Source organism: Diabrotica undecimpunctata, chromosome 2 (genome assembly GCF_040954645.1).
Source record: "Diabrotica undecimpunctata isolate CICGRU chromosome 2, icDiaUnde3, whole genome shotgun sequence".
In the NCBI taxonomy this organism is placed as follows: domain Eukaryota; kingdom Metazoa; phylum Arthropoda; class Insecta; order Coleoptera; family Chrysomelidae; genus Diabrotica; species Diabrotica undecimpunctata.
The window spans coordinates 68140780-68164453 of record NC_092804.1 but is presented as its reverse complement, the minus strand read 5'-3'; the positions used below and the strand labels follow the sequence as shown (position 1 = coordinate 68164453).

Here is a 23674-nt window from a genome sequence, read left to right as displayed (position 1 = left end):
CTTAACCACTCTTTCAAGAATGTCTGTTACTAGGGGTTTTCTCAGAATTTCTGACTATGTCTCCTAAAAATATTTCCAGCATAATCCTCTCCATAATGTTGTTTGGAACTGGTTTGCAAATTTATGAGTGAGTGCCATCGTTTCATTCGTAGTGAATTCAGTTTCTGGTACTCCAACCGAAGTAAAGTAAGGACGGGAAAGATTTTTGTTTTGGTTCAGAGTCGTGGCTATACCGCTCTGAGGAGACCTAAAGAGGTCGAAATACGTATAAGCGGCTGTCGCTGCCCTGTATTAAAACAAAAATCTAATACCGTCATTATGTTTTATTACTTTACTTCGGTTGGAGTACCAGAAACTGAATTCACTACGAATTTTGACCATGATGAACGGCATGTGGAATGCAATTTTAGATTCCCTTGCCGAGTAATTCATCAAGCTGTTTGCTTCGCAAGTTTTAGGAAGCGTAGTGGTAAAAATTTGAATTCGGTTTCGCCAGGTAGAAATCGTTTGATTTCTCTTTTTGTTTTTAGATGGCGTAGTAACGTCCGTATATAGTTATTTTGATAACTATTGTCTAGGACGGGAAAGATTTTTGTTTTGGTTGAGACCTAAAGAGGTCGAAATACGTATAAGCGGCTGTCGCTGCCCTGTATCAAAACAAAAATCTAATACCGTCATTATGTTTTATTACTTTACTTCGGTTGGAGTACCAGAAACTGAATTCACTACTAATTTTGACCATGATTAACGGCATGTGGAATGCAATTTTAGATTCCCTTGCCGAGTAATTCATCAAGCTGTTTGCTTCGCAAGTTTTAGGAAGCGTAGTGGTAAAAATTTGAATTCGGTTTCGCCAGGTAGAAATCGTTTGATTTCTCTTTTTGTTTTTAGATGGCGTAGTAACGTCCGTATATAGTTATTTTGATAACTATTGTCTAGGACGGGAAAGATTTTTGTTTTGGTTGAGACCTAAACAGGTCGAAATACGTATAAGCGGCTGTCGCTGTACCAGAAACTGAATTCACTACGAATTTTGACCATGATGAACGGCATGTGGAATGCAATTTTAGATTCCCTTGCCGAGTAATTCATCAAGCTGTTTGCTTCGCAAGTTTTAGGAAGCGCAGTGGTAAAAATTTGAATTTGGTTTCGCCAGGTAGAAATCGTTTGATTTCTCTTTTTGTTTTTAGATGGCGTAGTAACGTCCGTATATAGTTATTTTGATAACTATTGTCTAGGACGGGAAAGATTTTTGTTTTGGTTGAGACCTAAAGAGGTCGAAATACGTATAAGCGGCTGTCGCTGCCCTGTATCAAAACAAAAATCTAATACCGTCATTATGTTTTATTACTTTACTTCGGTTGGAGTACCAGAAACTGAATTCACTACTAATTTTGACCATGATTAACGGCATGTGGAATGCAATTTTAGATTCCCTTGCCGAGTAATTCATCAAGCTGTTTGCTTCGCAAGTTTTAGGAAGCGCAGTGGTAAAAATTTGAATTTGGTTTCGCCAGGTAGAAATCGTTTGATTTCTCTTTTTGTTTTTAGATGGCGTAGTAACGTCCGTATATAGTTATTTTGATAACTATTGTCTAGGACGGGAAAGATTTTTGTTTTGGTTGAGACCTAAAGAGGTCGAAATACGTATAAGCGGCTGTCGCTGCCCTGTATCAAAACAAAAATCTAATACCGTCATTATGTTTTATTACTTTACTTCGGTTGGAGTACCAGAAACTGAATTCACTACTAATTTTGACCATGATTAACGGCATGTGGAATGCAATTTTAGATTCCCTTGCCGAGTAATTCATCAAGCTGTTTGCTTCGCAAGTTTTAGGAAGCGCAGTGGTAAAAATTTGAATTCGGTTTCGCCAGGTAGAAATCGTTTGATTTCTCTTTTTGTCTTCGTTTTCAATTTATGGAGATTTCGCGAGACATATGAAGTCTAGCTTCCCAAAAGCTGACCAACAATGGCCATTCTTCTATCTACTTCAGACTTTTGGAGTTTTCTTTTTCCAATTGAATGTATCTGCCTTGTGTCCAATATAGATATATTCAGAATTTGATTACCAAGCTTTATTTTGATTTTTTTGTAGTCAGATTTTAATTTAGATGCTTGATGAAAATTTTTAAGCATACTTTTAATACATACTTTTTTATCATGTGATTCAGACAAACGCCAGCTGTATTATTGTCCTTATTTCACCATTCCAAGCTTTTAAAGATATCTTCAAAAACCTACTATCAAAAGATAGTACCACCATAGTGTAGTTGTTATTGTATTGACGGTTATTTTGTATCTTTATCTATCGTGAATTGCACACTGGCATTTGTATCATTATCATCATCATTCTGGCTTTACAATCCTGCGTGGGTCCTAGCCTCCTCAAGAATTTCTCTCCAGTCGTCCCTATCCATCGCCTTTCTCCGCCAAGGACGTATTCCCATATTCCTCATGTTTTCATCTATGTTATCAAGGAACCTTGTTCTGGGTCTTCCTCTTCTTCTCTGACCAATGGGTCTATCAAGGAGCGTTTTTCTAGCTGGGTAATTTTGTTCCATCCGCATTACATGTACTATCCACCTCAGACGTCCTATCTTAATATGTTTTATGATATCAGGTTCCTGGTATATTCTATAAAGTTCAAAGTTGTATCGTCTTCTTCACACTCCATTGTCATTCACTGCTCCATATATTCGCCTTAGTACTTTTCTTTCGAAACGCATGTTTTTATTTTTTTTTTGTTAAATTCCATATGTTAGAACTGAGCATATTATTGTTTTGTAGAGTTTTATTTTTGTATTTCTCGATATAATTGTGGATTTGTACATGTATATGTAAGATTCAAATACATGGAGTCGATTCTTGCATTATCCAGGACTCCAAGTTTCCACAGAATCAAATGCTTTATATGATCAAAGGCGTATTGCTTTAAGGTGGTCAGTAGTACTTTTTCGAAAACGTGACTGCTGTACTTACTAATAGAAATCCATCTTGGAGGTTGATTTGTTTATTAATTTTTGTAAGCGACTTAAATAGATGAATCAGTAGACTGATGGGACGATAATTTTCTATGCTCTGCATGTCTTGTTTTCTACAGGAAGATGTAAATGTCAACAATTTGGTTGATAAGTATTTAAATAAGCAAATGAAAGACATATGTAAAAGTTTTTAAAGAATTAGTTAACAAAAATTGCAGAAATTGCTAGATGGAAAAAGGAAACAAGTAATACCTTGAAGAAACAACAAAAATAAGGTTTGGAAACATAACTAACCTAAAATGGAATTTACTATTAAATAAAAACTATACACTATTACTATAATCGGTTTCTAAACATTTAATATGTCAAAACTCTTTTAAACGCTTACCAGCAATGCCCATGATGGCTTCAGACGCCGAATATTTTACATCCACGTCAGTGTCAACATTCAATTTGTCTAGCACAGGCTTGACTTGAGGCTGTATGACTGATTGATCCAATTGCGGCGCTATCCGTTGTAAGGTTTTGGCAACGTTGAATCTGACGTTTGCTACTTTATCGTTCGCCATGCTCAAAACGGTAGGTAAAAGCACTTTTGTGGTTATGTCGCTACCGCAAGCTTCAGCTAAGACGTTTATGCAGAATAAACAAGTCATTCTAAAAACAAAAATAATGGTTTAGTTGCCATTTCTAGGAGAAAAAATTAAAATATAAATAATAATGAAAAAAAGTTTATTTTTAATAAATATGTGTGGTTTAGTTAAATGACTCTGGTATTGCCATGTCACACAATTCCTTTTTAAATCGTTGATGTATGCAAAGTATAACCCCAATATTAGTATTTTTTAATATTTTCAAAACTGTTTTTTAACTGATATCGCAATCACGAGCTACAATTCTGCTTGATAATGATGATGATAAAAAGCACGGTTACAAGAATTTTAAATATTCGAAAACGCAGCAGCCTTATCCAGACGACTACTTTCGAAGAATGGAATTTTGTGAGACTCTAATAATGAAGGCTAATGATGAACCCAATGTTATTAAAAACATTTTAGTTAGTGACAAATCTTCTGTTTCGTTAGTAGGGAGACACAATCCTTCCATTACGAGGTATTGGGCGCGGGAAAACCAGCGTTATTTTGTTTAATTTTATTTAGTTTTAATTATTTTTATTATTTTATTTAATTTTGTTTCATTTTATTTACTTTTATTTAATTGTGTTTAATTTTACTTAATTTTGTTTAATTTTATAGAATTTTATTTTATACAGTTTTTTATCCAAGCACGTAAGTATTTAGTTTTATAACAAAAAAAATTTTGAAATGGATTTATTTACATTAATTTTCAATGGCATCATGAAGTAAGTAAGTTTTATTTCGACTATAATATGCATTATACTAGATATGATATAATCTTACCTGTATAAATAATTTGGATCCCTAGACATAGCTAGAACCTTGGGTATGATTGTACTCTCTGCCCATTCTGCTCCAAACTGATCAACCAACTTTCTTAAATTTAAGGTGGCGGCTTCTCTGATGGCAAACACATGGTCCATCAACCATGTCATGCACAACGCATTTAATTTTTCATCAAAAAATTCCCTACCGAGTTGGCCGGCTAACAAAGGCATATATTCTATAATAGCCGATCGTACCCTCCATTTTGAATCTTCTGCGAGTTCTACAATGGCTGGGAGGAGAGATTGAGATAGTTGTTGAATGCCTATTACTTCATTTACACAGTCCAAATTAGAAATGATATTGAGCCTGACTTCGGGACATTCATCTTTGAGTTGTGTCAAAAAGAGTGGCAACAAATGCTCTATTGTATTATGTCTACCAAGAATTGGGCTCAAGCCCATAATAACTGAGGCCAGGGCTGATTTGACATGCTGATTTGGATCTGCTACTAATTCTTTAACACATGGTAGAATATTTGTCATTATAATGTTTTCTTGATGAGCCTTGTCTAAGTTTTGGCAAAAATCTTTTACCTGAAACATAAACTTCATATCAATAAATTGTATACAGTTATATTTGTTTTTTTTTTGATAATATCTTTTATTCATTTAATTCTTATTATATTAACTATATTTTTGAAACAAAAATAATTAACATATTTTCATAGTCTGAAATACACAATCTTAATTTTGTTTTTAAAATTCTTATACATCGAACAATTTATTGGAATTTTGTACTTGGCAACACTGGTTCACCATGTCTTTAGTGATTCGGCTTGTCAACTGTCAATTGTAATCCTATTTATCTAGAATGTAGCACATGTTTAGTTTTTAGTACTTTTGTAGAATAAAGTAATTAAATAATTCACTGCTAACTGTTTATTACCATCACTGGGGAACAACAAATTCTAATACATTTTAATTCTCCTCCATCTTCTATTTAAACACAACTCGTCGCAAGTTTCTATCGCTCATTGCCTTCTTGATGTTAGTCCCCAAGCTTATTCTAGATTTTTCTTCTCAGCTGGTTTCCAATTCCACGATGCTTTCGGACGTCGCAAATCCTTCATTAGGATTACATATTCATTCACGATTGTCTATTCAGTCTCAATGATTTCTTTTATTAAATAAGTGATGGGTTTGGCAGTACTTGATGGAAATTCATTTTATATAACAATAAAACACTGAAAACTTTGGTTTCAAAATTTCCACAAAATTTATTATAGTATCTTATCACTACAGCTGTTTCGGCAGAGTGCCTTTCTCACTTGACAAAGGCACTAAAATCCTTTTGTTATCTTGTTTCCAATTTTTATTTTGATTGCTCTTTTCTTACATATCCCCTTGATAACTTTAATTACACAATTATATGTGTATGGCTTATATGTATCTTCTCCATTGCTTCGTTAAATCTGTGAAAAATAAATAGAAGCTTCTTTTCATATTTACTTTCTTCTCTATTTGTAATACATTTGCTAAACAAATGATTCACACATGCATGTGCTGCTCTGAACTAACATCATTCTTCTGCTTCTCTATATATCTTCATTTAATTATTTTATTAGTAATCTTTAAGGAACAACGACCTATGAAAAGGAAAATGCTGAGGAAGAAGAATTACTTTTCCGTAATCTGCTGAACATTGGTGTTACGTTTCAAAAATTTTAAAAAACAAAATTTTTCAAATTATTTTTTGTTGTTTTATATTGGTCTTTTTTTAAGTTTTAGTTAACGATCACTGGAAATATTTACTTTTGATACAGTATGGCGCTACGATATTTTAACCACACTCCACAATTGGAAGATTCACGGTAACATGTTTGCTTTTATTTCAAACTTTCTACGGCAACGATATTTCCAAGTTCGAATCAATAACCATTTGTCTGAATCTAAATTACAGAAAAATGGAATTCCACAGGGCTCGAATCTAAGCGTAGCACTATTTTTAATTGCTATTAACAATGTTGTGTCGTACTATAATGGCACAATTAAAACTTTTTTGTATGCTGATGATCTGGTAATTCTAGCAAGAAATAAAAACATATCTGCTCATAATCGTATTGCTGCAGCTCTTAAGTGGATAGAATCGTGGTCTAACAATATTGGGCTCCAGTTTTCCACCACAAAAACAAAAGCTATACATTTTTCACGAAAATCAAATCTACAAAAGCTCCCAAATCTATTTTTAAACTTAATTATTATTATTTATTTCAAATTCTCTTATAGAATATACAAAAGAAATAAAATTCCTGGGGATGCATATGGGGACAAGTCATATACACTCGCTAAGTGTATCGTGCAAAGCTGGACTAAACATTATGAAATCTGTATCGCATAAAAATTGGGGAGCAGATTTTCCAACTCTAATAAATTTATATAGAGCTTTAATTAGATCAAAACTGGACTACGGATGTGTTGTGTATAACACCGCAAACCAAGCATTGCTTAAAACATTGGATACTCTTCAGAGTTCAGCCGTTAGACTTGCTCTAGGAGCATATTGCACCAGTCCTGTGGACAGTTTACTCTGTGAAGCTGGAGAGCCACCCTTAAACCTAAGAAGAAAATACTTAACTCTATCGTATGTCTCGAGTATAAAATCTAACCCAAAAAATCCAGCTCTTCATCATGCTGTTGCTAACAGGTTCCAGGAGGTCTATCAAAAAATAAATAGGGGTCCTGTACCTTTCTATGAACGAGCTAATAGATACTTATTCGATTTTAATATTGAACTACCTCCCATTTATCCTATCTGTGAAATAAATTTATGTTTTCCTTGGGTTGTTCCCTCTCCGCTTTGTAACCTTAAACTTACAGCATATAACAAAAATAACGTGATACCAAATTTTTTTAAACTCACTTTCTCCATATTCTCACACAGTACAAAAATTACCATTTTATATACACGGACGCCTCTAAGACCATAAATGGAGTAGGAGCATGCTTTGTGACATCCCATGAACATTCCATCTATAAATTGTCTCCTAAGACAAGTATTTTTACAGCAGAACTATTTGCCATCAATAAGGCCCTAACCTATATTCTAGAAAAAAAACTTCCCAAATCTCTTATAATATCTGATTCACTTAGTTTTCTGACATCAATTTCTCAGATTTATCCCTCTCATCCAACATTACAGCAGATTAAGTTAATTTTATACCGTATATACCACAACAATTTGACAGTAGAGTTCCTCTGGGTACCGTCACACGTTGGAATAGATGGTAACGAAAAGGCAGATAGTCTAGCTAGGTCCGCAGTAACCAATACAGCCGCATCAGTGGAAAATCTAACGGTGCATTTGGATTTAAAACTTTACTTAAAATCAAAATTGCACGAGGTTTGGCAAAACCAATGGAATAGAAGCAGCACTAAATTGATAGAAATAAAATCTTCCGTCCTTCCATGGAACTTCTGGCCTTCAAAGCGACAACATCAAGTCCTAATAACACGTCTCAGATTAGGAAACACTTCTACAACACATGAATACTTGTTGAAGAAAGAAGAGGAACCAGTGTGTTTTGTTTGTGAATGTAAAGTGACAGTGAAGAACATTTTGATTGACTGTCCAATATACTCAGTTGAAAGACTATATGATCACATTCCAAAAGCATTAAAAGAACTTTTAGGAGAATCTAAATATGTAGCTGACTTGATAGAATTCTTGAAAACTATAAACTTTTTCAATAAAATTTAATACAATACATCAATAATTAAAATATATATTGTATACATTATTATGTAATTGATATTTTGTATATGCCTATGTATGTCTTTATCATTTTTATATTTTTCTTATGCTAATAACCCTAAGTGGTTGAAGCAAAATAAATAAAAAAAAAATATTTACTGTTCTGTTGTTAGTAGCTGTGAAATTTTTGCACCCTGTTAAGAGTTACATAATGGTTCATTTTATAAAGTCCTCAAAAGGGGCTAACAATTGTATAACACAAACACTAGACAGAAAAAAATATTTAGGATTATATTGGTAAATATATGTATTAAGAAAAAGGAGAAGCTAAAATCATTATAGCAGAAAACATTAGTTATAATTATAGGAATAATCATATGTAAATGGCCAGTGAAATTGACTAGTCCAACTTGTTTGATAAAAAAGATTACTGAATATTTTTAAATTGACTATTAAAATGACAAAATTAAAAGTATGAACCTTACTTTACACTTTCACTGACTCTATAGTGTAGGTATAGTCTGATATATCAAAAACTATCAGCAAACATAAAAACAGATAATATAATATGAACTTCAACTTACTTTATTTGCTGCTGCAGCTCTAACTTCAGCTTCAGTATCTTTCAAAAGGCTCTGGAAAGCATTAACCAAGTCAGTTCTTGTAATTTCAGGTCCCACAGCTTTCTGCAATTCTGAAAATCTTTCTGCTACCATATATCGGACTCTCCAGGATGTATCACCTATAAAGTCATAAATGTTTTTTACTTCTCAATATTTATATTAGTAATATTTGATAGACATACCTGTGCATTGTCTAAGAGTGGGCATTACTAGTTGTTCAACATCTTCTTGTTGTAAAAGTGTTGCAATACTTACACAGGCTTCAACTGCAAGAAGCCGAACTGAATCCTGTAAAATGAAATTATTCATAAATTTTACAATATTTCATCTGAATTAGAATAAATTTTATTACCAAAATAATAGAATCTACAAACTATTTTATTAAAAATATAGCCAATCTCCTCTAGTTTTGATCAAATATTTTAGTAAATATCTTTCATAAATTCATAGCATTCAAAAAAAAATAATGGGAAAGAAAAAAAAATAATGGGAAAGATTGAAATACAGCTATTAGATTGAAATTAATAAGAAAAAACAAGAATTAATGCAAAATAATGCATAAAAGATTTAACATTGCTACTAATTTAAGTTTACACTACAGTGATCGCTAATGTCGGATATTTGTCAGAGATGTAATAAATCAACAAGGAACAAACACAGTTATGGAGATCAGGTGATATAATTACCTGTTCATCTTGGGCTAAATTAACAAACATGGGTATTAGGTCAGATTTTAGATATTCCAATTCAACCACTTGGGCCAATTCACCAAGTTTAGTTGCAGCAGCTCTTCGTACCATAGGTGTATCATCTTGGCATAGAGCCCTAAAATGAGCTCTTAGTTCACCCTTAACTAGTGGTGAGACTCTTGGATAACATACCTAAAAAAATTTAAATATTTTTTATAATTAAATACTTCCATAAAAAGCACTGAATAATACTTACTGAAAATAACCCACAAGCTGAGGTTCTAGTTGTAAACCAATCCCCAGCAGCCAACCTCTGTACTAGAGGTACAAAATGTGTCTCTAGATCAGCAGGACTGTGCTGCTGGGCAACAGCCCTTAATGATTCTACTGCTTTATCTCTAACTACAGTTTCTTCAACTGTAGCTAAACTTTCCAACGGTGGTAGAAGACAATAGGCATACTCAGAGCCTCCTACTAAATTTATGAATGTCCCCAATTGTTCCGCAAGTGCCAGAAGAACCTCATCTTCGTCATATATAGTTTCTGTCAAAAAAGGTATTAGTTCGGTTCTTGTACGTTCTACTCCAAGAGCTAACGCTATTGTTGAAAGTTTTTTTATTGAGTTTAGCCGAAGCTGGAAAAAAATTCAATATTAAATTAGTCATTTAAAATTAATGAGAAAAAATCTACTTTCTAAAATTTGTACTCATCCAATGACAAAACAAGTATGTAAGGTCTGAGTTTACTATTTGAACATTAACAATATCCATATAAAAGTATAATATAAACTTTCTTGAGACTTACACTACTACAACAAACAGTATATATTAAAATAATACAGAAAATATGTTTTGGAATATATCAATTATGAAATAACTGATTACACAAGTTATATAAATAAAAATAAAAAGTCTGTCTGCCTAAGCACCAATAGAAGACATACATCTTGAATAAATAAGTTAAAGCAATTGAATTTTCATTAATTTAAAGATTTAACATCATATACAAATACACCCGTCTTAGAAAATATTCCATATATTCTATTGACCAAAAGCAGACATAACATATTGCATTTTTAAATAAACTTAATAATGAACAATACCCAATAAAAAAAGATTACTTATATAACTTTTCTGGATGTGTTATTAACAAAAAAAGAATACAAAATATTCCATATATTTTGGATAGGATATGAAAACAAAGTTTACAGAAAACCAACCCACATTTACAGATATTTAAATTACCACTCAAACCACACCATAAACATCAAAAAGAAAATTAAATCATTAGGTGGTGAGACCATAACACCTGTTCTAATGAAAATGCATTTAAATTTAAGGAAGAAAAAATCTGCTACAAAGATTTTAACAAAAAATGATTAACCATTATCATTTATAAACAAGGAATTTCACACGATTTAATAAAGAAACAAACCAATATACCACAAGCAATTCAGAAACACTCTCAAGAAGGGATTTAATAATACCATATGTAAAGGGCTGATCAGAAAAATTAAAAAGGATCGGAAATAAGTACAATATCTTAACAACATTCATAACAACCAACACACTGAGATCTACTCTATCCAAAACCAAACCCTACAACACACAAGAGAAATCAAAGAACTGCATCTACAAAATATCCTGTGTATGCTACAATTTCTATTTGGGAGAAACTACATGACCACTAAATGCCAGGATAAGCGAGCATGAAACATATACACCAAAAACAGACAACTTTGACAAATCACAGATAAGCAAACATGATCGGGACAATGAGTGCATAAAGAAACAAGACATGAAAAGGGGAAAAATCAATGAAGCAGCTCTCATCCTACTTAATGAAGAAAAATGAAAAAGAAAGAAAAGTAAAAGTTAGCAACAAGAATATACCAACATTAGCGGATTGATAGAGAAAGTCAGGGACATATAATATACAATTATACATAATACATATACAACACGCAATGCATAAACATATAATACATACATTCTTGAATTTGATATCATCCTGAGAGTATAAAAACCATCCTAAGAATTTTCAACAAAAAGCATGGCTATTTGTTGTAGCCTATAAGATTGACGCCAAGTAAGTTACCCGTCAATTTGGAAAACATAATCGCCAAACAACTTTGGTTATAATAACAACTACCTAATTTAAAATAATATTTTTTGAAAACGATTTTTGGAGTGGAAATCGAAACATCAAACAATAACTATAAAATTTAAAATCCACAAGGAAAATGAAATTCCTGTAGTTGGTGTATACTATTAATCATAAAAAATTTTATTAAAAAAAATCCTTTATAAAAGGTATATATCTATTCTAAAAATGCCTTTTTGGATTACATCACAAAACATTTTCGGACTAATAAGTACATCATCAGTGCAGTTACCAGGTATACGTGAGTGAAGCCACTAAATATGTAAGTAAAAACCCTTTAAATGATGTTAACTTTGTTAATTAATACATATTTGTCGATAAATTTAAATGACATAGAGACATCTTGACTTGGGTTAGTAACAAAAGGGTTGACATTTTAAAGGGGCTTTACCCACATATTTAGTGGCTTTACTCATGTATACCTGGTAGCTGCACTGTAGTCCGAAAACGTTCTGTGATGTAACCCGAAAGGGCATTTTTAGAATATATATTACCTTTTATAAAGGATTTTTTAACTAAGTTTTTATAAAATTTACTTTTCATTACAATCAATTGTGGCTTAATGCTCTGTAAACATAATATTTAATGTAAAATAAATATGTCCTAGATAACCTAATTGATGGGATTATATTTATTTTCTCTATCAGTTCCAATCCACCGTAATTATGAAAGTCTATCCCAACATAGTAAAGATAATGAAGATCATGTTACAATTATTTGTAACACACTTCATTTTGGCGGAAATACGTCAGTGGCTCCAAGCTGGACGGCACGGGTTCGATCCCGGCAGAGACACCAGAAATGTTTTAATTTCTGATTTAACTGAGCCGCCACCATTCTTAGGAGGGCACGTAACGCCGTGGATTTCAACTATGTAAGCAGTCGTTAACAATAAAACCTGAGCCAGAATGATATATGATTGAAAGATGTACAATAAGCAAATTGGCTGCAGTATGACAGGTTATAACGAACTGTCGAAGAAATCTCTAGCACTCTTTCAATACCCAAATACAAATAATAATAATAAACACTAATAAAGCATACAAGCTGGAATTTCTGGATCATAATATGAAAAACAAACAAAAATACACACCTCATTTAATTTTACACAAAAAGGTTATGACAGATATGGGTCAGAATTTCCTAAGTGCAAAATCTAAGAACTTGGTTTCATATGAAATTATTCTGTACAACAGTTAATATAATAAGAATTGCTTTGATGATCGTCTCGGTTTCTTTTGCACGCTGTATCTGATGATACCTGAATTGCAAGTGCAATTAGTGGCCATCTGCTACCATAAGGAAGGACACCCACTGTGTGATGAACATGCCCTTCTGTGTCAAATTGTGGGTCACATCTTTCACCACGTCGCCTTTCCACTATTGCCGGACCATCGTGCATCCACGGGATTCATCACTACAGACCATCTGATTCCATTCCCGGTCCCATAGAATTATTTCCATACACCAGAACGGTTACGCTGATGTTCAGCTGTGAGAGGGTAGCTAGCACCTCTCACAGAATGATGTGGGGGATAATAAAAAGGCCAAACTGTCGTATTCGGCGATATACCGTACACATACTAAACATCCTTTCATGCTCTTCAACACCACTGATTCGCGATGGCTCGAGTACTACTGAATGTGTCTCTTATAACCAGAAGTTTTATTCGGGATCTTGTCGCTCTGTGGTTCCCCTGTAACGCCCAGAACCCCTCGGTTGGTGTCCTCTGAAGGATCTGTTGGTCTTTCTAGAAACTTCTCATAGGCATTTTGAGCAATTAAAAAAATGCTTCTCAATCAGCTATATGAAATGTAAAATTTAACGGAAACCTTAAATTCACGAAAACTGAATGCTTCCTTATTACCAAACAATTCCCGCAGCCACCACAAACCGCTCAACCGATAAACCCGAAAATTTGTTATTGAAATCTTGTTCATGGCAAGATAAGTCAACATGTAAAAAAATTTATGAATTCTAATAATCCTGTTCATATATTCTTTGTATATATATATATATATATATATATATATATATATATATATATATATATATATATATATATATTCAAGCTATGGTAAATTTCAATAAACAATGATTTGCATTATAATGAACAAAACCATAAAAACATAACTAGAAAACAAAGAGTCTCTGTAAATATGAAGTAAACAATTATAGATAGTAAGTAGAATGATGTAACATATTTGTCATGTTGTTTGTTAATTTCTCATTGCCATTATCAAACATCTATAAAAAATATGCAATTTCCGATTAAACTATTTAATTAAAATTAATAAAAACTGAAAATGTTACTGTAAATTTTGAATGTATGTTTTTAACAGATTAGTCCAGCCAGAATGTCATTTGACCTTACATGGCAAGCTACCCCAAATTTTATTGTTCTAACCTTTAGGGGTGGTCAATAGCTGTGTAAATTTAAAATTGCGACTATTTTTTCACTGTTGCGTTAGCCGCCATCTTGAATTTAAAGGAGAACCGTTTTTGCTCAATATCTCTGCCATTTTCAACTTTTCAAAAAAAATAATACAAACTAAAATTATTGCAAATGAGATTACCTATAATTTCTTTTTTACGATTTTTCTCGTACTGTCGATATTTTCCGAGTTAAGGGGGAAAATAGTAAGGTTTTTTCATTTAATTTCTTTATCAACTCTGTCCACACACTTTCGATGGGGTTAAGGTCTAGATTCCGGGAAGCCAAGTGAAGAACATTAACATGAGTTTCTTCCAATCATTCTCGAATAATTCTACTCAATTGACATGTTGGAAGATGAAGTTATTATTGGGGAATCTCTGCATCACTGATGGCAACATTGTTTTCTCAAGAATATGTTTTTATATAATCTTGTTAATATTTCTTCTATATGAGAACAAACACTTGGTCCTTCATCTACATGTTGATCGAGAATTCTTCACTATTTCTTAAATGATAAGTATCCCGTTTATCAAACTTACGATTTTTCGGGTTATAAACTCTTATTCAACCATTGCTATATGTGTAAAACACTTTTTAATTGGAAAATGCAACATTAGATAAAAGATGTCCTCACTGTTTACAAATTCACAAAATGCAACTCATCTGTTGCGATCCTCAGTCAAAAAAGATTTCCTTGCAGCTGCAGAATTTTTCACTCCAGCTGCTTTAATCCTTTTACATGCAGCGCGAGTGCTGCCTGGAAACAGTCTCGTCAATAGCTTTTAGAGCTGTGGCAAAAGGAGACAAGGGACTCAGATAATCTATTAACACTTCATCTTGTTGCTCTGTGGAGATCTTCTGCCCTCTTGAACCAGCCAACCATGCTATAGACTGAAAAAGATCCCATCTTTGTTTGATCTTCCATATGCACATGCAGTGACTTGCTTTAGTGACACAACTATCTTTGAGTTTGGCAATTGCTCTTGTTTTTTGTGCATGGTTCAAATGCATTCTAGGCATTGTGAATGTATTTAATCGCTTTTTATTTTACATTTCAATATGAGTGAAATTTTTGACAAGCATTTTGACTTTTAACAAATCTGTATAACACTGCGATTTTACAGTATTACAATGTAAAAATATAGGGGTAAACTATTCAGTGACCACAGCTGTACATATTGCAAATGGTGAGTTAGTTGCACACTATTTAGTCTGCTTGACCAACTTGCAAGCCCAGAAAACTTTTTTTAGGTAAAAGAAGAAAAAAGAAAATATCTCAGGTAAGTTCTTCATTGGTTTTCATTTTAGTTTAGTTAGACTAGCTCTTGTGACTGCTTTTTTGGTCTGCATTTCTATAGCTTTTTATTGATTTTATTATTTTGAGTATTTTACAACTTTTTTACAATCTTACTAGTTCCTTTTCTTTTTTATTATGAACATTTTTTGAAACAAAGTCTGCAGTAATTAAAATGAGATATAACAATAAACAAATTAAATATTTGATGATAAATCAATTTATCACAAAGTTTAGCAGTAGGACAAATTATATCAATAAAAAAACATCAAGAAATTTCTATAAATAGTTTGACCATGAAATCTAGATGTCAATGTGTATTCATGATGTTTGTTAAACAATATGATCATTCAATAAATTGATAAACATGAAATATACAAAATCAAAAGAAAGGAATAAAATATGTGTAGTATAACCTTTGCAAGATTTAACATTAACCAAAATGTTTTTTTATTTAAAATCAAATAATTCAATAGAATATTTCCAACAAAAAGTATAGTCATAAGTTAGGATACATTTTTTGTTAAAATAAGTTGTGTAGCTAATAGAAAAAATATTTCTCAAGTATTGCACTTATCCTTCTTTCCTAATATCTAATATATCTAAATTCTTCTAATATATCCTTCTTTCCAAACCTATTACAGTATCATTTAGCTGTGAAAAGGACTGTAACTAACCATACAATTAAATTTACTGCATTTGATAGAAAATATCTAGAATGATTATTATTTTTTCAGAACATTTTTATTTTATCTTGTAAAAAATAGCATATAACTGCCAAACATAATGTCTATGTTTTTACACTATTTTAATATAGAAACATGTGCTGCAACATTTCTTATGAGATATATATATATATATATATATATATATATATATATATATATATATATATATATATATATATAATGATTTAAAGACTCGCTTAATACATTTGATTTTAAACTTGATTTGGTTTGGTATCTTATTAACTTATGGATGTATTATTCCTGTTTGGGAAAGTATGTACTATTTCTTTTCATATTTTTACTATTAATATTTCTGTTACGGTCCTGTAATGTGATCTAAATTCAATACTGTATCCTAACGACTTTGGTAAAATATATTATTTCCTGTTATTTCGTAAAATTGTAAAATCTGGTCGTCTCATCTATTATGTTGAAGTACGAAGAATTTGACTTCTTTTGTGTCGCCAATATAGAAACAAGTGTACGGTTCGTATTACCAGAACAATTATCGCAACACAATAGAGTAATTTATTGGTGTACCCTCTTGGTATACAGACCACACGCAACGGTTAGGAGGGTGGTTCCTGACCGTCTTAAGTCTCACTCAACTCAAGCGACTTCATCTCAAGACATCGAACAAAACAGACCTAGTGCGTGATAGGTTCTCCGCCATCGAGCGCCGGCCGGCACCCCGACGGTACCAACGAGATTTCCTTGGCTACGACATCAATATTTCAAAAGGTAAGTCTATATTCTTTGTACAGACAACAATAATGAGTAAGACCAGTTTCTTTCCTAATTTATTGACAGTTATATTTGCTATTTTTCGCTAATTGATTTACAAACAAATTATTTCATTTTTTCGTTACAATTATTTATCGAATATCATTTAACCAGCGACCTCATTAAGTTTTATACAAAACAATTCCCATTTGGATATTTTTAGATTTTAGCATTTGCAATATTATAATTGTTTGCATGCATTATTTTAATATATGTTCTTACTAATTACCTATTAATTAGTATGTCCTCTGTAGCCAGATTACTTGCATTTATTGGTTTTATTGTGGTCTGTTGGTAGAAAGCATGTGAATTCTACTTCAAACATTTTGATTGGCTTAATACTTCTACCTATTTCCTAATTTACTTTTATTTACAGTGAATATATTATATACAATTTGTAGTATAAGTTCTCTCACTGTAATTTTAGGTTGCACTGTCAAATACATAATGTATGTGAATTTATGCTTAGACAAGAATGTGGGAATAGTTACTTCTTAATCATTAATTGTTATTTTTGAATTTTTAAGTACCTCTACAGACATTACTGTTCTATGTTGTCTATATTTAGTCAATGTAAATTGGAGTCATTATTGCGGTTGTAATATTATCATAGCCTTGTAATCCCACAGGGTTATGGCTTACACCTAGGCTTTGTTTATAATAATATGCTATGCATTTTCGCTGTTTTCTGATGACCTGCCTTAATTTTTTTCAGTTCCTGCATTGAGCTTACCTATCTATTACCTTCATACTTGTGTCATTTTCCACATCATCTATCCAACTTTTTCTCGGGCTTCTTCTTCTTCTAGGCCATAGTCAAGTCCAATTGTTTATTCTTTGAAGCATAGCTTGACATGGTCCTCTCAGCAAGTGTCTGGTCAATTCTAGGAGTGCTTTTACAATATCTGACCATGTTTTCTCTATTTAGTTCCTTTTTTATTTCCATGTCTGTTGAAAGTCTTTTCTCACCCTCTCTTTTTATGTTGTGGTCCTAGCTCTTATTATTTTTCTTTTAAATTGTAGTAAGCTGCCTTCCTCTTTTTTATTTATGGCTGTTGTTTCCATCGCATATGTAACAACTGGTTTAATTAAGGTTCTGTATAAATTCATTTTTGTGTTTTTGCTTGATTTTTTACTTCTTAGTAAATTTCTGGGCGTGCCATATGACTGATTTCCTTTTAAAATTCTTTTTTCTAATCTGTCCCTCCCAATTTTTCCAATTATAACTCCTAAGTACTTGAAGGTGGGTACAGTTTAAATCTATAGTTTGAATCATTGAAAACCTACAGTTTGATATGATCAAGTATCTCTTCCATATCTTCATATACTTTTGTTTTAGTTTCATTGATATTTTACTTTCTTTTCTAATTTTTCTAATCCTTTTATTAGTGCAGTCTTTTGCTATGATGATCAGATCATCTGTGTAGGCTATTATTTGGAGTTCATTTTTATTAGTAATACATATTTTTATTATACAGTTTTGCCTTCCTGATTATTGCTTCTAGAATTAGGTTGAACAGTGTAAGGGAAATAGCATATCGCTTTTATCCATTGTTTATTTTAATTTATTCGGAAATTATTCCTTTAAATCTAACTGTTGAAGTGTTGGTTTTAAGCATTCCTGTCAATGTCTTCGTTAATTCTGTTGGAACCTAAAGCTCCCTTAATTCTTCCATCATGTGTCTTTCTCAATCATATTCCCTTGCCTTTTGTATTATTTGTTCTATTGTATACATGGAGTTAATTGTCGATTTGCCTGATCTAAACCCATCCTGATAATTTCCTAATATTCTTTCTGTATGTGTTTTTAGTCTAGTGTTTATTATATTAGCTAAGATCTTATAGGCAATGTTTAGAAGAGATATAGTTCTGTAGTTTTTACAGTCTTCTTGGTCAGCACTATAATTCCTCTGTTCCATTCATCTGACACCATATTTTTATTTCATCTGCTGTGTTCTCCTTTTAGATTTTTTAGTTCTCTTTTTTTAGTATGTGGGTTGCTTTTAGTTGCCTTAACTTTTTTGTAGAATTGCTTTTCATTCAACCACAATAGATGTTACTGTACAAAGGAAATGGAAACATTAAGTTGACAAGTAGGTGTTATAATCTTCATCCTGGGCCAATTGATTGAACAACTTCAATTGATTGACAAATAAGGAATCAAGACAAGGTCAATTTTCACACTAAGGTGCATTTCATAGCGAATTTTTACTACTAAAACAGGCAATAGTGAAGGAGGTTAGAATTGCTTTATTTTATAATTTTTCTCAATATCTTCTAAATATTTGAGTAATCCAGTTACTTTTCTTCTTTTTATTTATGGATTTACATTCATTTCTCGGTTTTTCAGTTTTTTTTCTGATGGGCTGTTCAACCATGTGATTCTGATGATGGTTTTTATTAACTCTTAATGCCTGCACTCTTGGTTATACCAGTCTTTGTTCTTTATTGTTTTCTTCTTACCTATTTTGTTTTGTACTATGTTTATTTTATCTTGTATTTATTTCCCATTATCAACTAGGTTCTTCGCAAACACCAGAAATTACCACAAATGAAGAATTTAATATAAATGTACAGGAAGTTCGGAAAATACTTCAAAGCCTGAAGAACAGAAAAGCAGCAGGTAAAGACGGGATACCAAACGAGTTACTGAAATATTGTGGAGCAGCAATAACTGAACAATCAACAACATTAATTAATAAAATTATAAAACACAATAAAATACGGGAAGAATGGAGAACGAGCGAACTAATTCTACTATTCAAAAAAGGAGATAAAAAATAGCCAGAAAACTACAGAGGTATAAACTTGTTAAATACTATGCTAAAACTTACATAAATCAGAGGATAAGTTTAGCAGATGAACAACAGGGTTTTCGTAGTGGAAAATCGTGTACAGATGCAATATTCGTTATAAAACAAATTACTGAGAAATCACTAGAGTATAATAGACCAGCATTTCTGTGTCTACTTGAGCTAAAGAAAGCGTTTGACAGAGTAATACTCAAAGATGCAATTCATCTTCTGTATAATAGAGAAGTTCCCCTAAATATTATAAAAACTATCGATAACATCTACCAAAATAACAAAATGGAAGTCAGAATAGATGGACAACTTACAAAACATATACAAATATATTCAGTAGAAATATATATATTGTGATTTGATTAACAAGAGGCATGTAGAAATATGCTGAATTTATGTTTTGCTTTTCTCTATTAAATTCATTATTATTTCATACTATTACCAACACATGTTATGTATATAATTTCAATAATATATATTTAAAGGATCTTATTTAAAAAATCTCTTATTATTTGTTTATTCTATTAATTACCTAAAGAGATAATCAAATATTTGTTCTTTATTTGTATTGACAAGATGTAAGCTATAAATGCCTAAAGATTTGTTTTTATTCTTTATATAGTATGCTATCAATATTCCTTTTTAATTATTAATTTAATTGTGTTTATTTGTTTTCTTGAATTAATTGTTTGGAATTTAGTAATCAGTAGCACAGTATATGTGAATTATATTTATCTATGATCTGTCAGTGGTATAGGATACCTCAATGTTTCAAATAACTGAAGCCATATATGACAATGGGTATAAAATTAGTATCATACCATCTAAACTATTTTAAAGAAATTAATAAAGAACTGTAGCTTTAAAACAAGTTGTAGTAAAGATAAAATGGATGTCAAACAGTTTAGATGTTAAGGAGCTTCAAATAAGCTGGTTGAAGACTGAAAATAAGGCAGCAACCCAGAACATAATTAACAGTCACAGAGGTTAGAAACTTAAGAGAGCTTGATTTGAAGCAAAAACCAAAAGAAAAGGAAACATTTTAAGCTGCAAATGATTTGAATGAACAAAACATCACCTTACAAATGTGTGTTCTTTAAAACATAAGTATAATACTTCAAATCATGATAAAATACCTATAAACTATTGAATTGAAAGAAATTGAGAATATAAAGGATATATAGGATATTTGCTCTGAATTTTGAGTAAGATGAAGTACTAACATTTGTCATGGACTTGAAATCTATCATTTACCAATTAATAGAATAAATTAAGTTTTTTCTTATCTTTTTAGATGGAACAAATGTTTGCATTAAATTTCTCTGGATGTGGTGATGAATCTCAGAGCCAAGGAAGACATAGGAACAATATTTAAATAGGACAATCAAATAAGAAAAGCTTTAACTGAAATGAAAGGATGGAGAATAAATACAAGATTTTCATAATAAAATGAAAGCTAATCATTTATTGTTCTCAATATTTTAAATGTTAAACTTACAATATTCAAACTTACTTAATTCGCTTGTATGCTAATTTTATTATAGGTAGTAGTAAAACAATAATTATATCATAAAAAGAAAAACAAAATGGCCCAAGAAAAGTAAAAAAATGTAATTAAAATAAAAGTGTAATATTGTACTTTTTATCATTAAAATGTTATTATTGTTAGGTTAATTAGATATAAAAATTGATAATGTTTTTGATCTATAATTAAAACAATAAACTTACTGAAGTTTATCTGATTCACAAAATGAATCATAAAACAGACTTTAAATCAAGTCAAACATTATTTATTTAATACCCTTTATAATCCAATCATATTACTATATACTTCCTTGATTCAATTTATAAGCTGGTCTATAAATAATTTTATGTTATATTTTCAATCCAGGAAGATCTGACAAGAATGATGTCACTTTAAACAAGAAAGGGTTAACAGGAGCTTATGTTTTTTGAGCACAAATTGTTAGATTCTTACGGGTATATATGATATAGCTTTTTAAAAATGAATACATACCTGTACATCTTCATTTTTGAGTTCGTCGATTAAAACAGCAATGGGATACAAAGAATCATCGCCTGCAGAATCGCTGGCTGCCATTATAGACCCGAGTCCGGTGGTAATCGCCGATATCGTCGTTTTTACTCGTTTGTAAACACGTCGTTACACACCTGATATGAAAATTTTTACTCTTTATACGTGCAAAAAAAATCTTAATTATTTTAATTAAAGAGAAATAACTTACAAATTTTTTAAAAGCTTTGTCGACTTCGCCAAAAACTGACCTGTGTTTTGTGAATTTTCAACACTTTTTCGGTAGACTGAGAAAGGGGGCGTTAGATGACTTGTCATCTGTCGATGTCAAGCCGCAGTTTTACCAATATCTACTGAATAGATTCCCTATTTTAATATTTAATATCGTTTTGTATGCCAGGAAAATAAAAATTTATCAAATTATATTATTTGTCTTTATTGTAAAAATTTTAAACAGAATATAAAATCTAAAAAAATTATTAAATATTAATTTGTTTGCAATAATAGACAATCTTTCTCTATCTATTTTCATCCATTTTTTTTTAATTTCAAATTTTAAAATAAATCTTGTGTCATTCAAAATATACGGAAATTAATTTAGATATAAAATTGAACGCTGAAAAACATAGGTTAAATAACTGATTAAACTATGGTTTGTGTTTTAACCAGAAGGAGTAATTCAAATTTACCGCGCCGTAATGCTTGTTTCTAATTTATGACACTAATGACATTTATGAAATTTTAAAATTCAAATGGTTGAGTTCACGGTTCGTAGACTTACTACAAAAATATTTCGGTTTAGCAGTGTTGGCATGTTTTTATAATGCATATATTGTATGCTTCAAATATAAAGAGATAAAGCTTTTAAAAAGTACATTTTGATTATACTATTTTATGAATTCTGCAATTTCTAATTTATATGAAGCAATAACGAGTAGATATGCCGCCTTTGAAGTGTGTCAGCACGCAATCGCCATATTTTAAACGGAAACATAGACTCGAATTGAGACATTTGTTACAAGCTATGACAGAACTGTAATTTAAATTTTTAGAGATTAATAATTTAGTAAATTTGAAATAATTTAATCTGTTCTTCAACTAAAGGTACGAATAAAATAGTGCATTTATGTCTATGGCAGCCGTAAATAAATTAACCGGGTTAATTTTTCTATTCACATCAGATAAAATCTCACTGAACAACACTGGTTCCGTTTAAAACATGGTTGCCCGTCTGCGCGAACGAGATGCGCGTACTTATCTTGGCAAGCAGAGTGGGCATTCTGATTGTTTATTATTCTGTGGTTAGTGCACAGTAAGATGTGGTACATACAGTTGCATATAGTACAAGATCCCAATGCAGGATCACCACGTTCATAACGTAGTTCATCAAACTTACATTTTTACATACATTTATAATTATTAGGAGAATACATTAATAGGTTGCCAGTCAAAAAATGGCCGCAAATATTTTTAATTCAATTAGGTTGGCAATCATAAAGGCTATTTTTATTTTTGAACTTGCTGCTCTAAACAAATCTACCGATCTGCATTGATACCAATCACGTAGATTCTTCAACCATGAGTTCTGCCTTCGGCCAACAGATCTTCCTTGAATCTTTCCCTGTATTATGAGCAAAGAATATAGACACTATAAGCGTCTATATTATTTGTTATGAGTATCAAAATTTCATATTTTGGTCCCCTCATCACGTGGCCTAGGTATTCCAGTTTTCTGGTTTGTATAGTGGTGATTTCTGTTTCTTTACCAACCCTCTCCAGTACTTCTTTATTTGTAATTCTATCAGTCCATGATATTTTTAATACTCTGCGGTATAACCAGAGTTCGAAAGCCTCGATTCTTTTTAAATTGCATTTTTTGAATGTCGAAGTCTCAGCTCCATATAATAATATTGAAAATATATAACAGCGAATGGTACGTATTATATCTCCAAATTTAGGTTTTTGCACGTTAGGAG

The 23674-nt window shown here is 31.5% G+C and overlaps 1 protein-coding gene across 4 annotated transcripts in view; it reads right to left on the bottom strand.

Annotated features, from left to right (window-relative positions):
• LOC140434658 (serine/threonine-protein phosphatase PP2A 65 kDa regulatory subunit-like) overlaps positions 1 to 22038 on the bottom strand; it is a 37234-nt gene extending 15196 nt beyond the window's left edge. For 3 of the 4 annotated variants that reach the window (XM_072523076.1, XM_072523077.1, XM_072523074.1), the window contains exons 1-8: positions 21910 to 22038; positions 21681 to 21835; positions 9710 to 10087; positions 9451 to 9645; positions 8947 to 9052; positions 8726 to 8883; positions 4407 to 4984; positions 3374 to 3642 (exon numbers count right to left, since the gene is read on the bottom strand). In XM_072523076.1, coding sequence (XP_072379177.1) covers positions 3374 to 3642; positions 4407 to 4984; positions 8726 to 8883; positions 8947 to 9052; positions 9451 to 9645; positions 9710 to 10087; positions 21681 to 21764 — 1768 coding nt within the window. In that variant the 5' untranslated portion in view covers positions 21765 to 21835; positions 21910 to 22038. The remainder of the gene's footprint in view (positions 1 to 3373; positions 3643 to 4406; positions 4985 to 8725; positions 8884 to 8946; positions 9053 to 9450; positions 9646 to 9709; positions 10088 to 21680; positions 21836 to 21909) is intronic. The other variant, XM_072523075.1, reaches the window with a different exon arrangement.
• Between the last annotated feature and the right edge of the window lie 1636 nt (positions 22039 to 23674).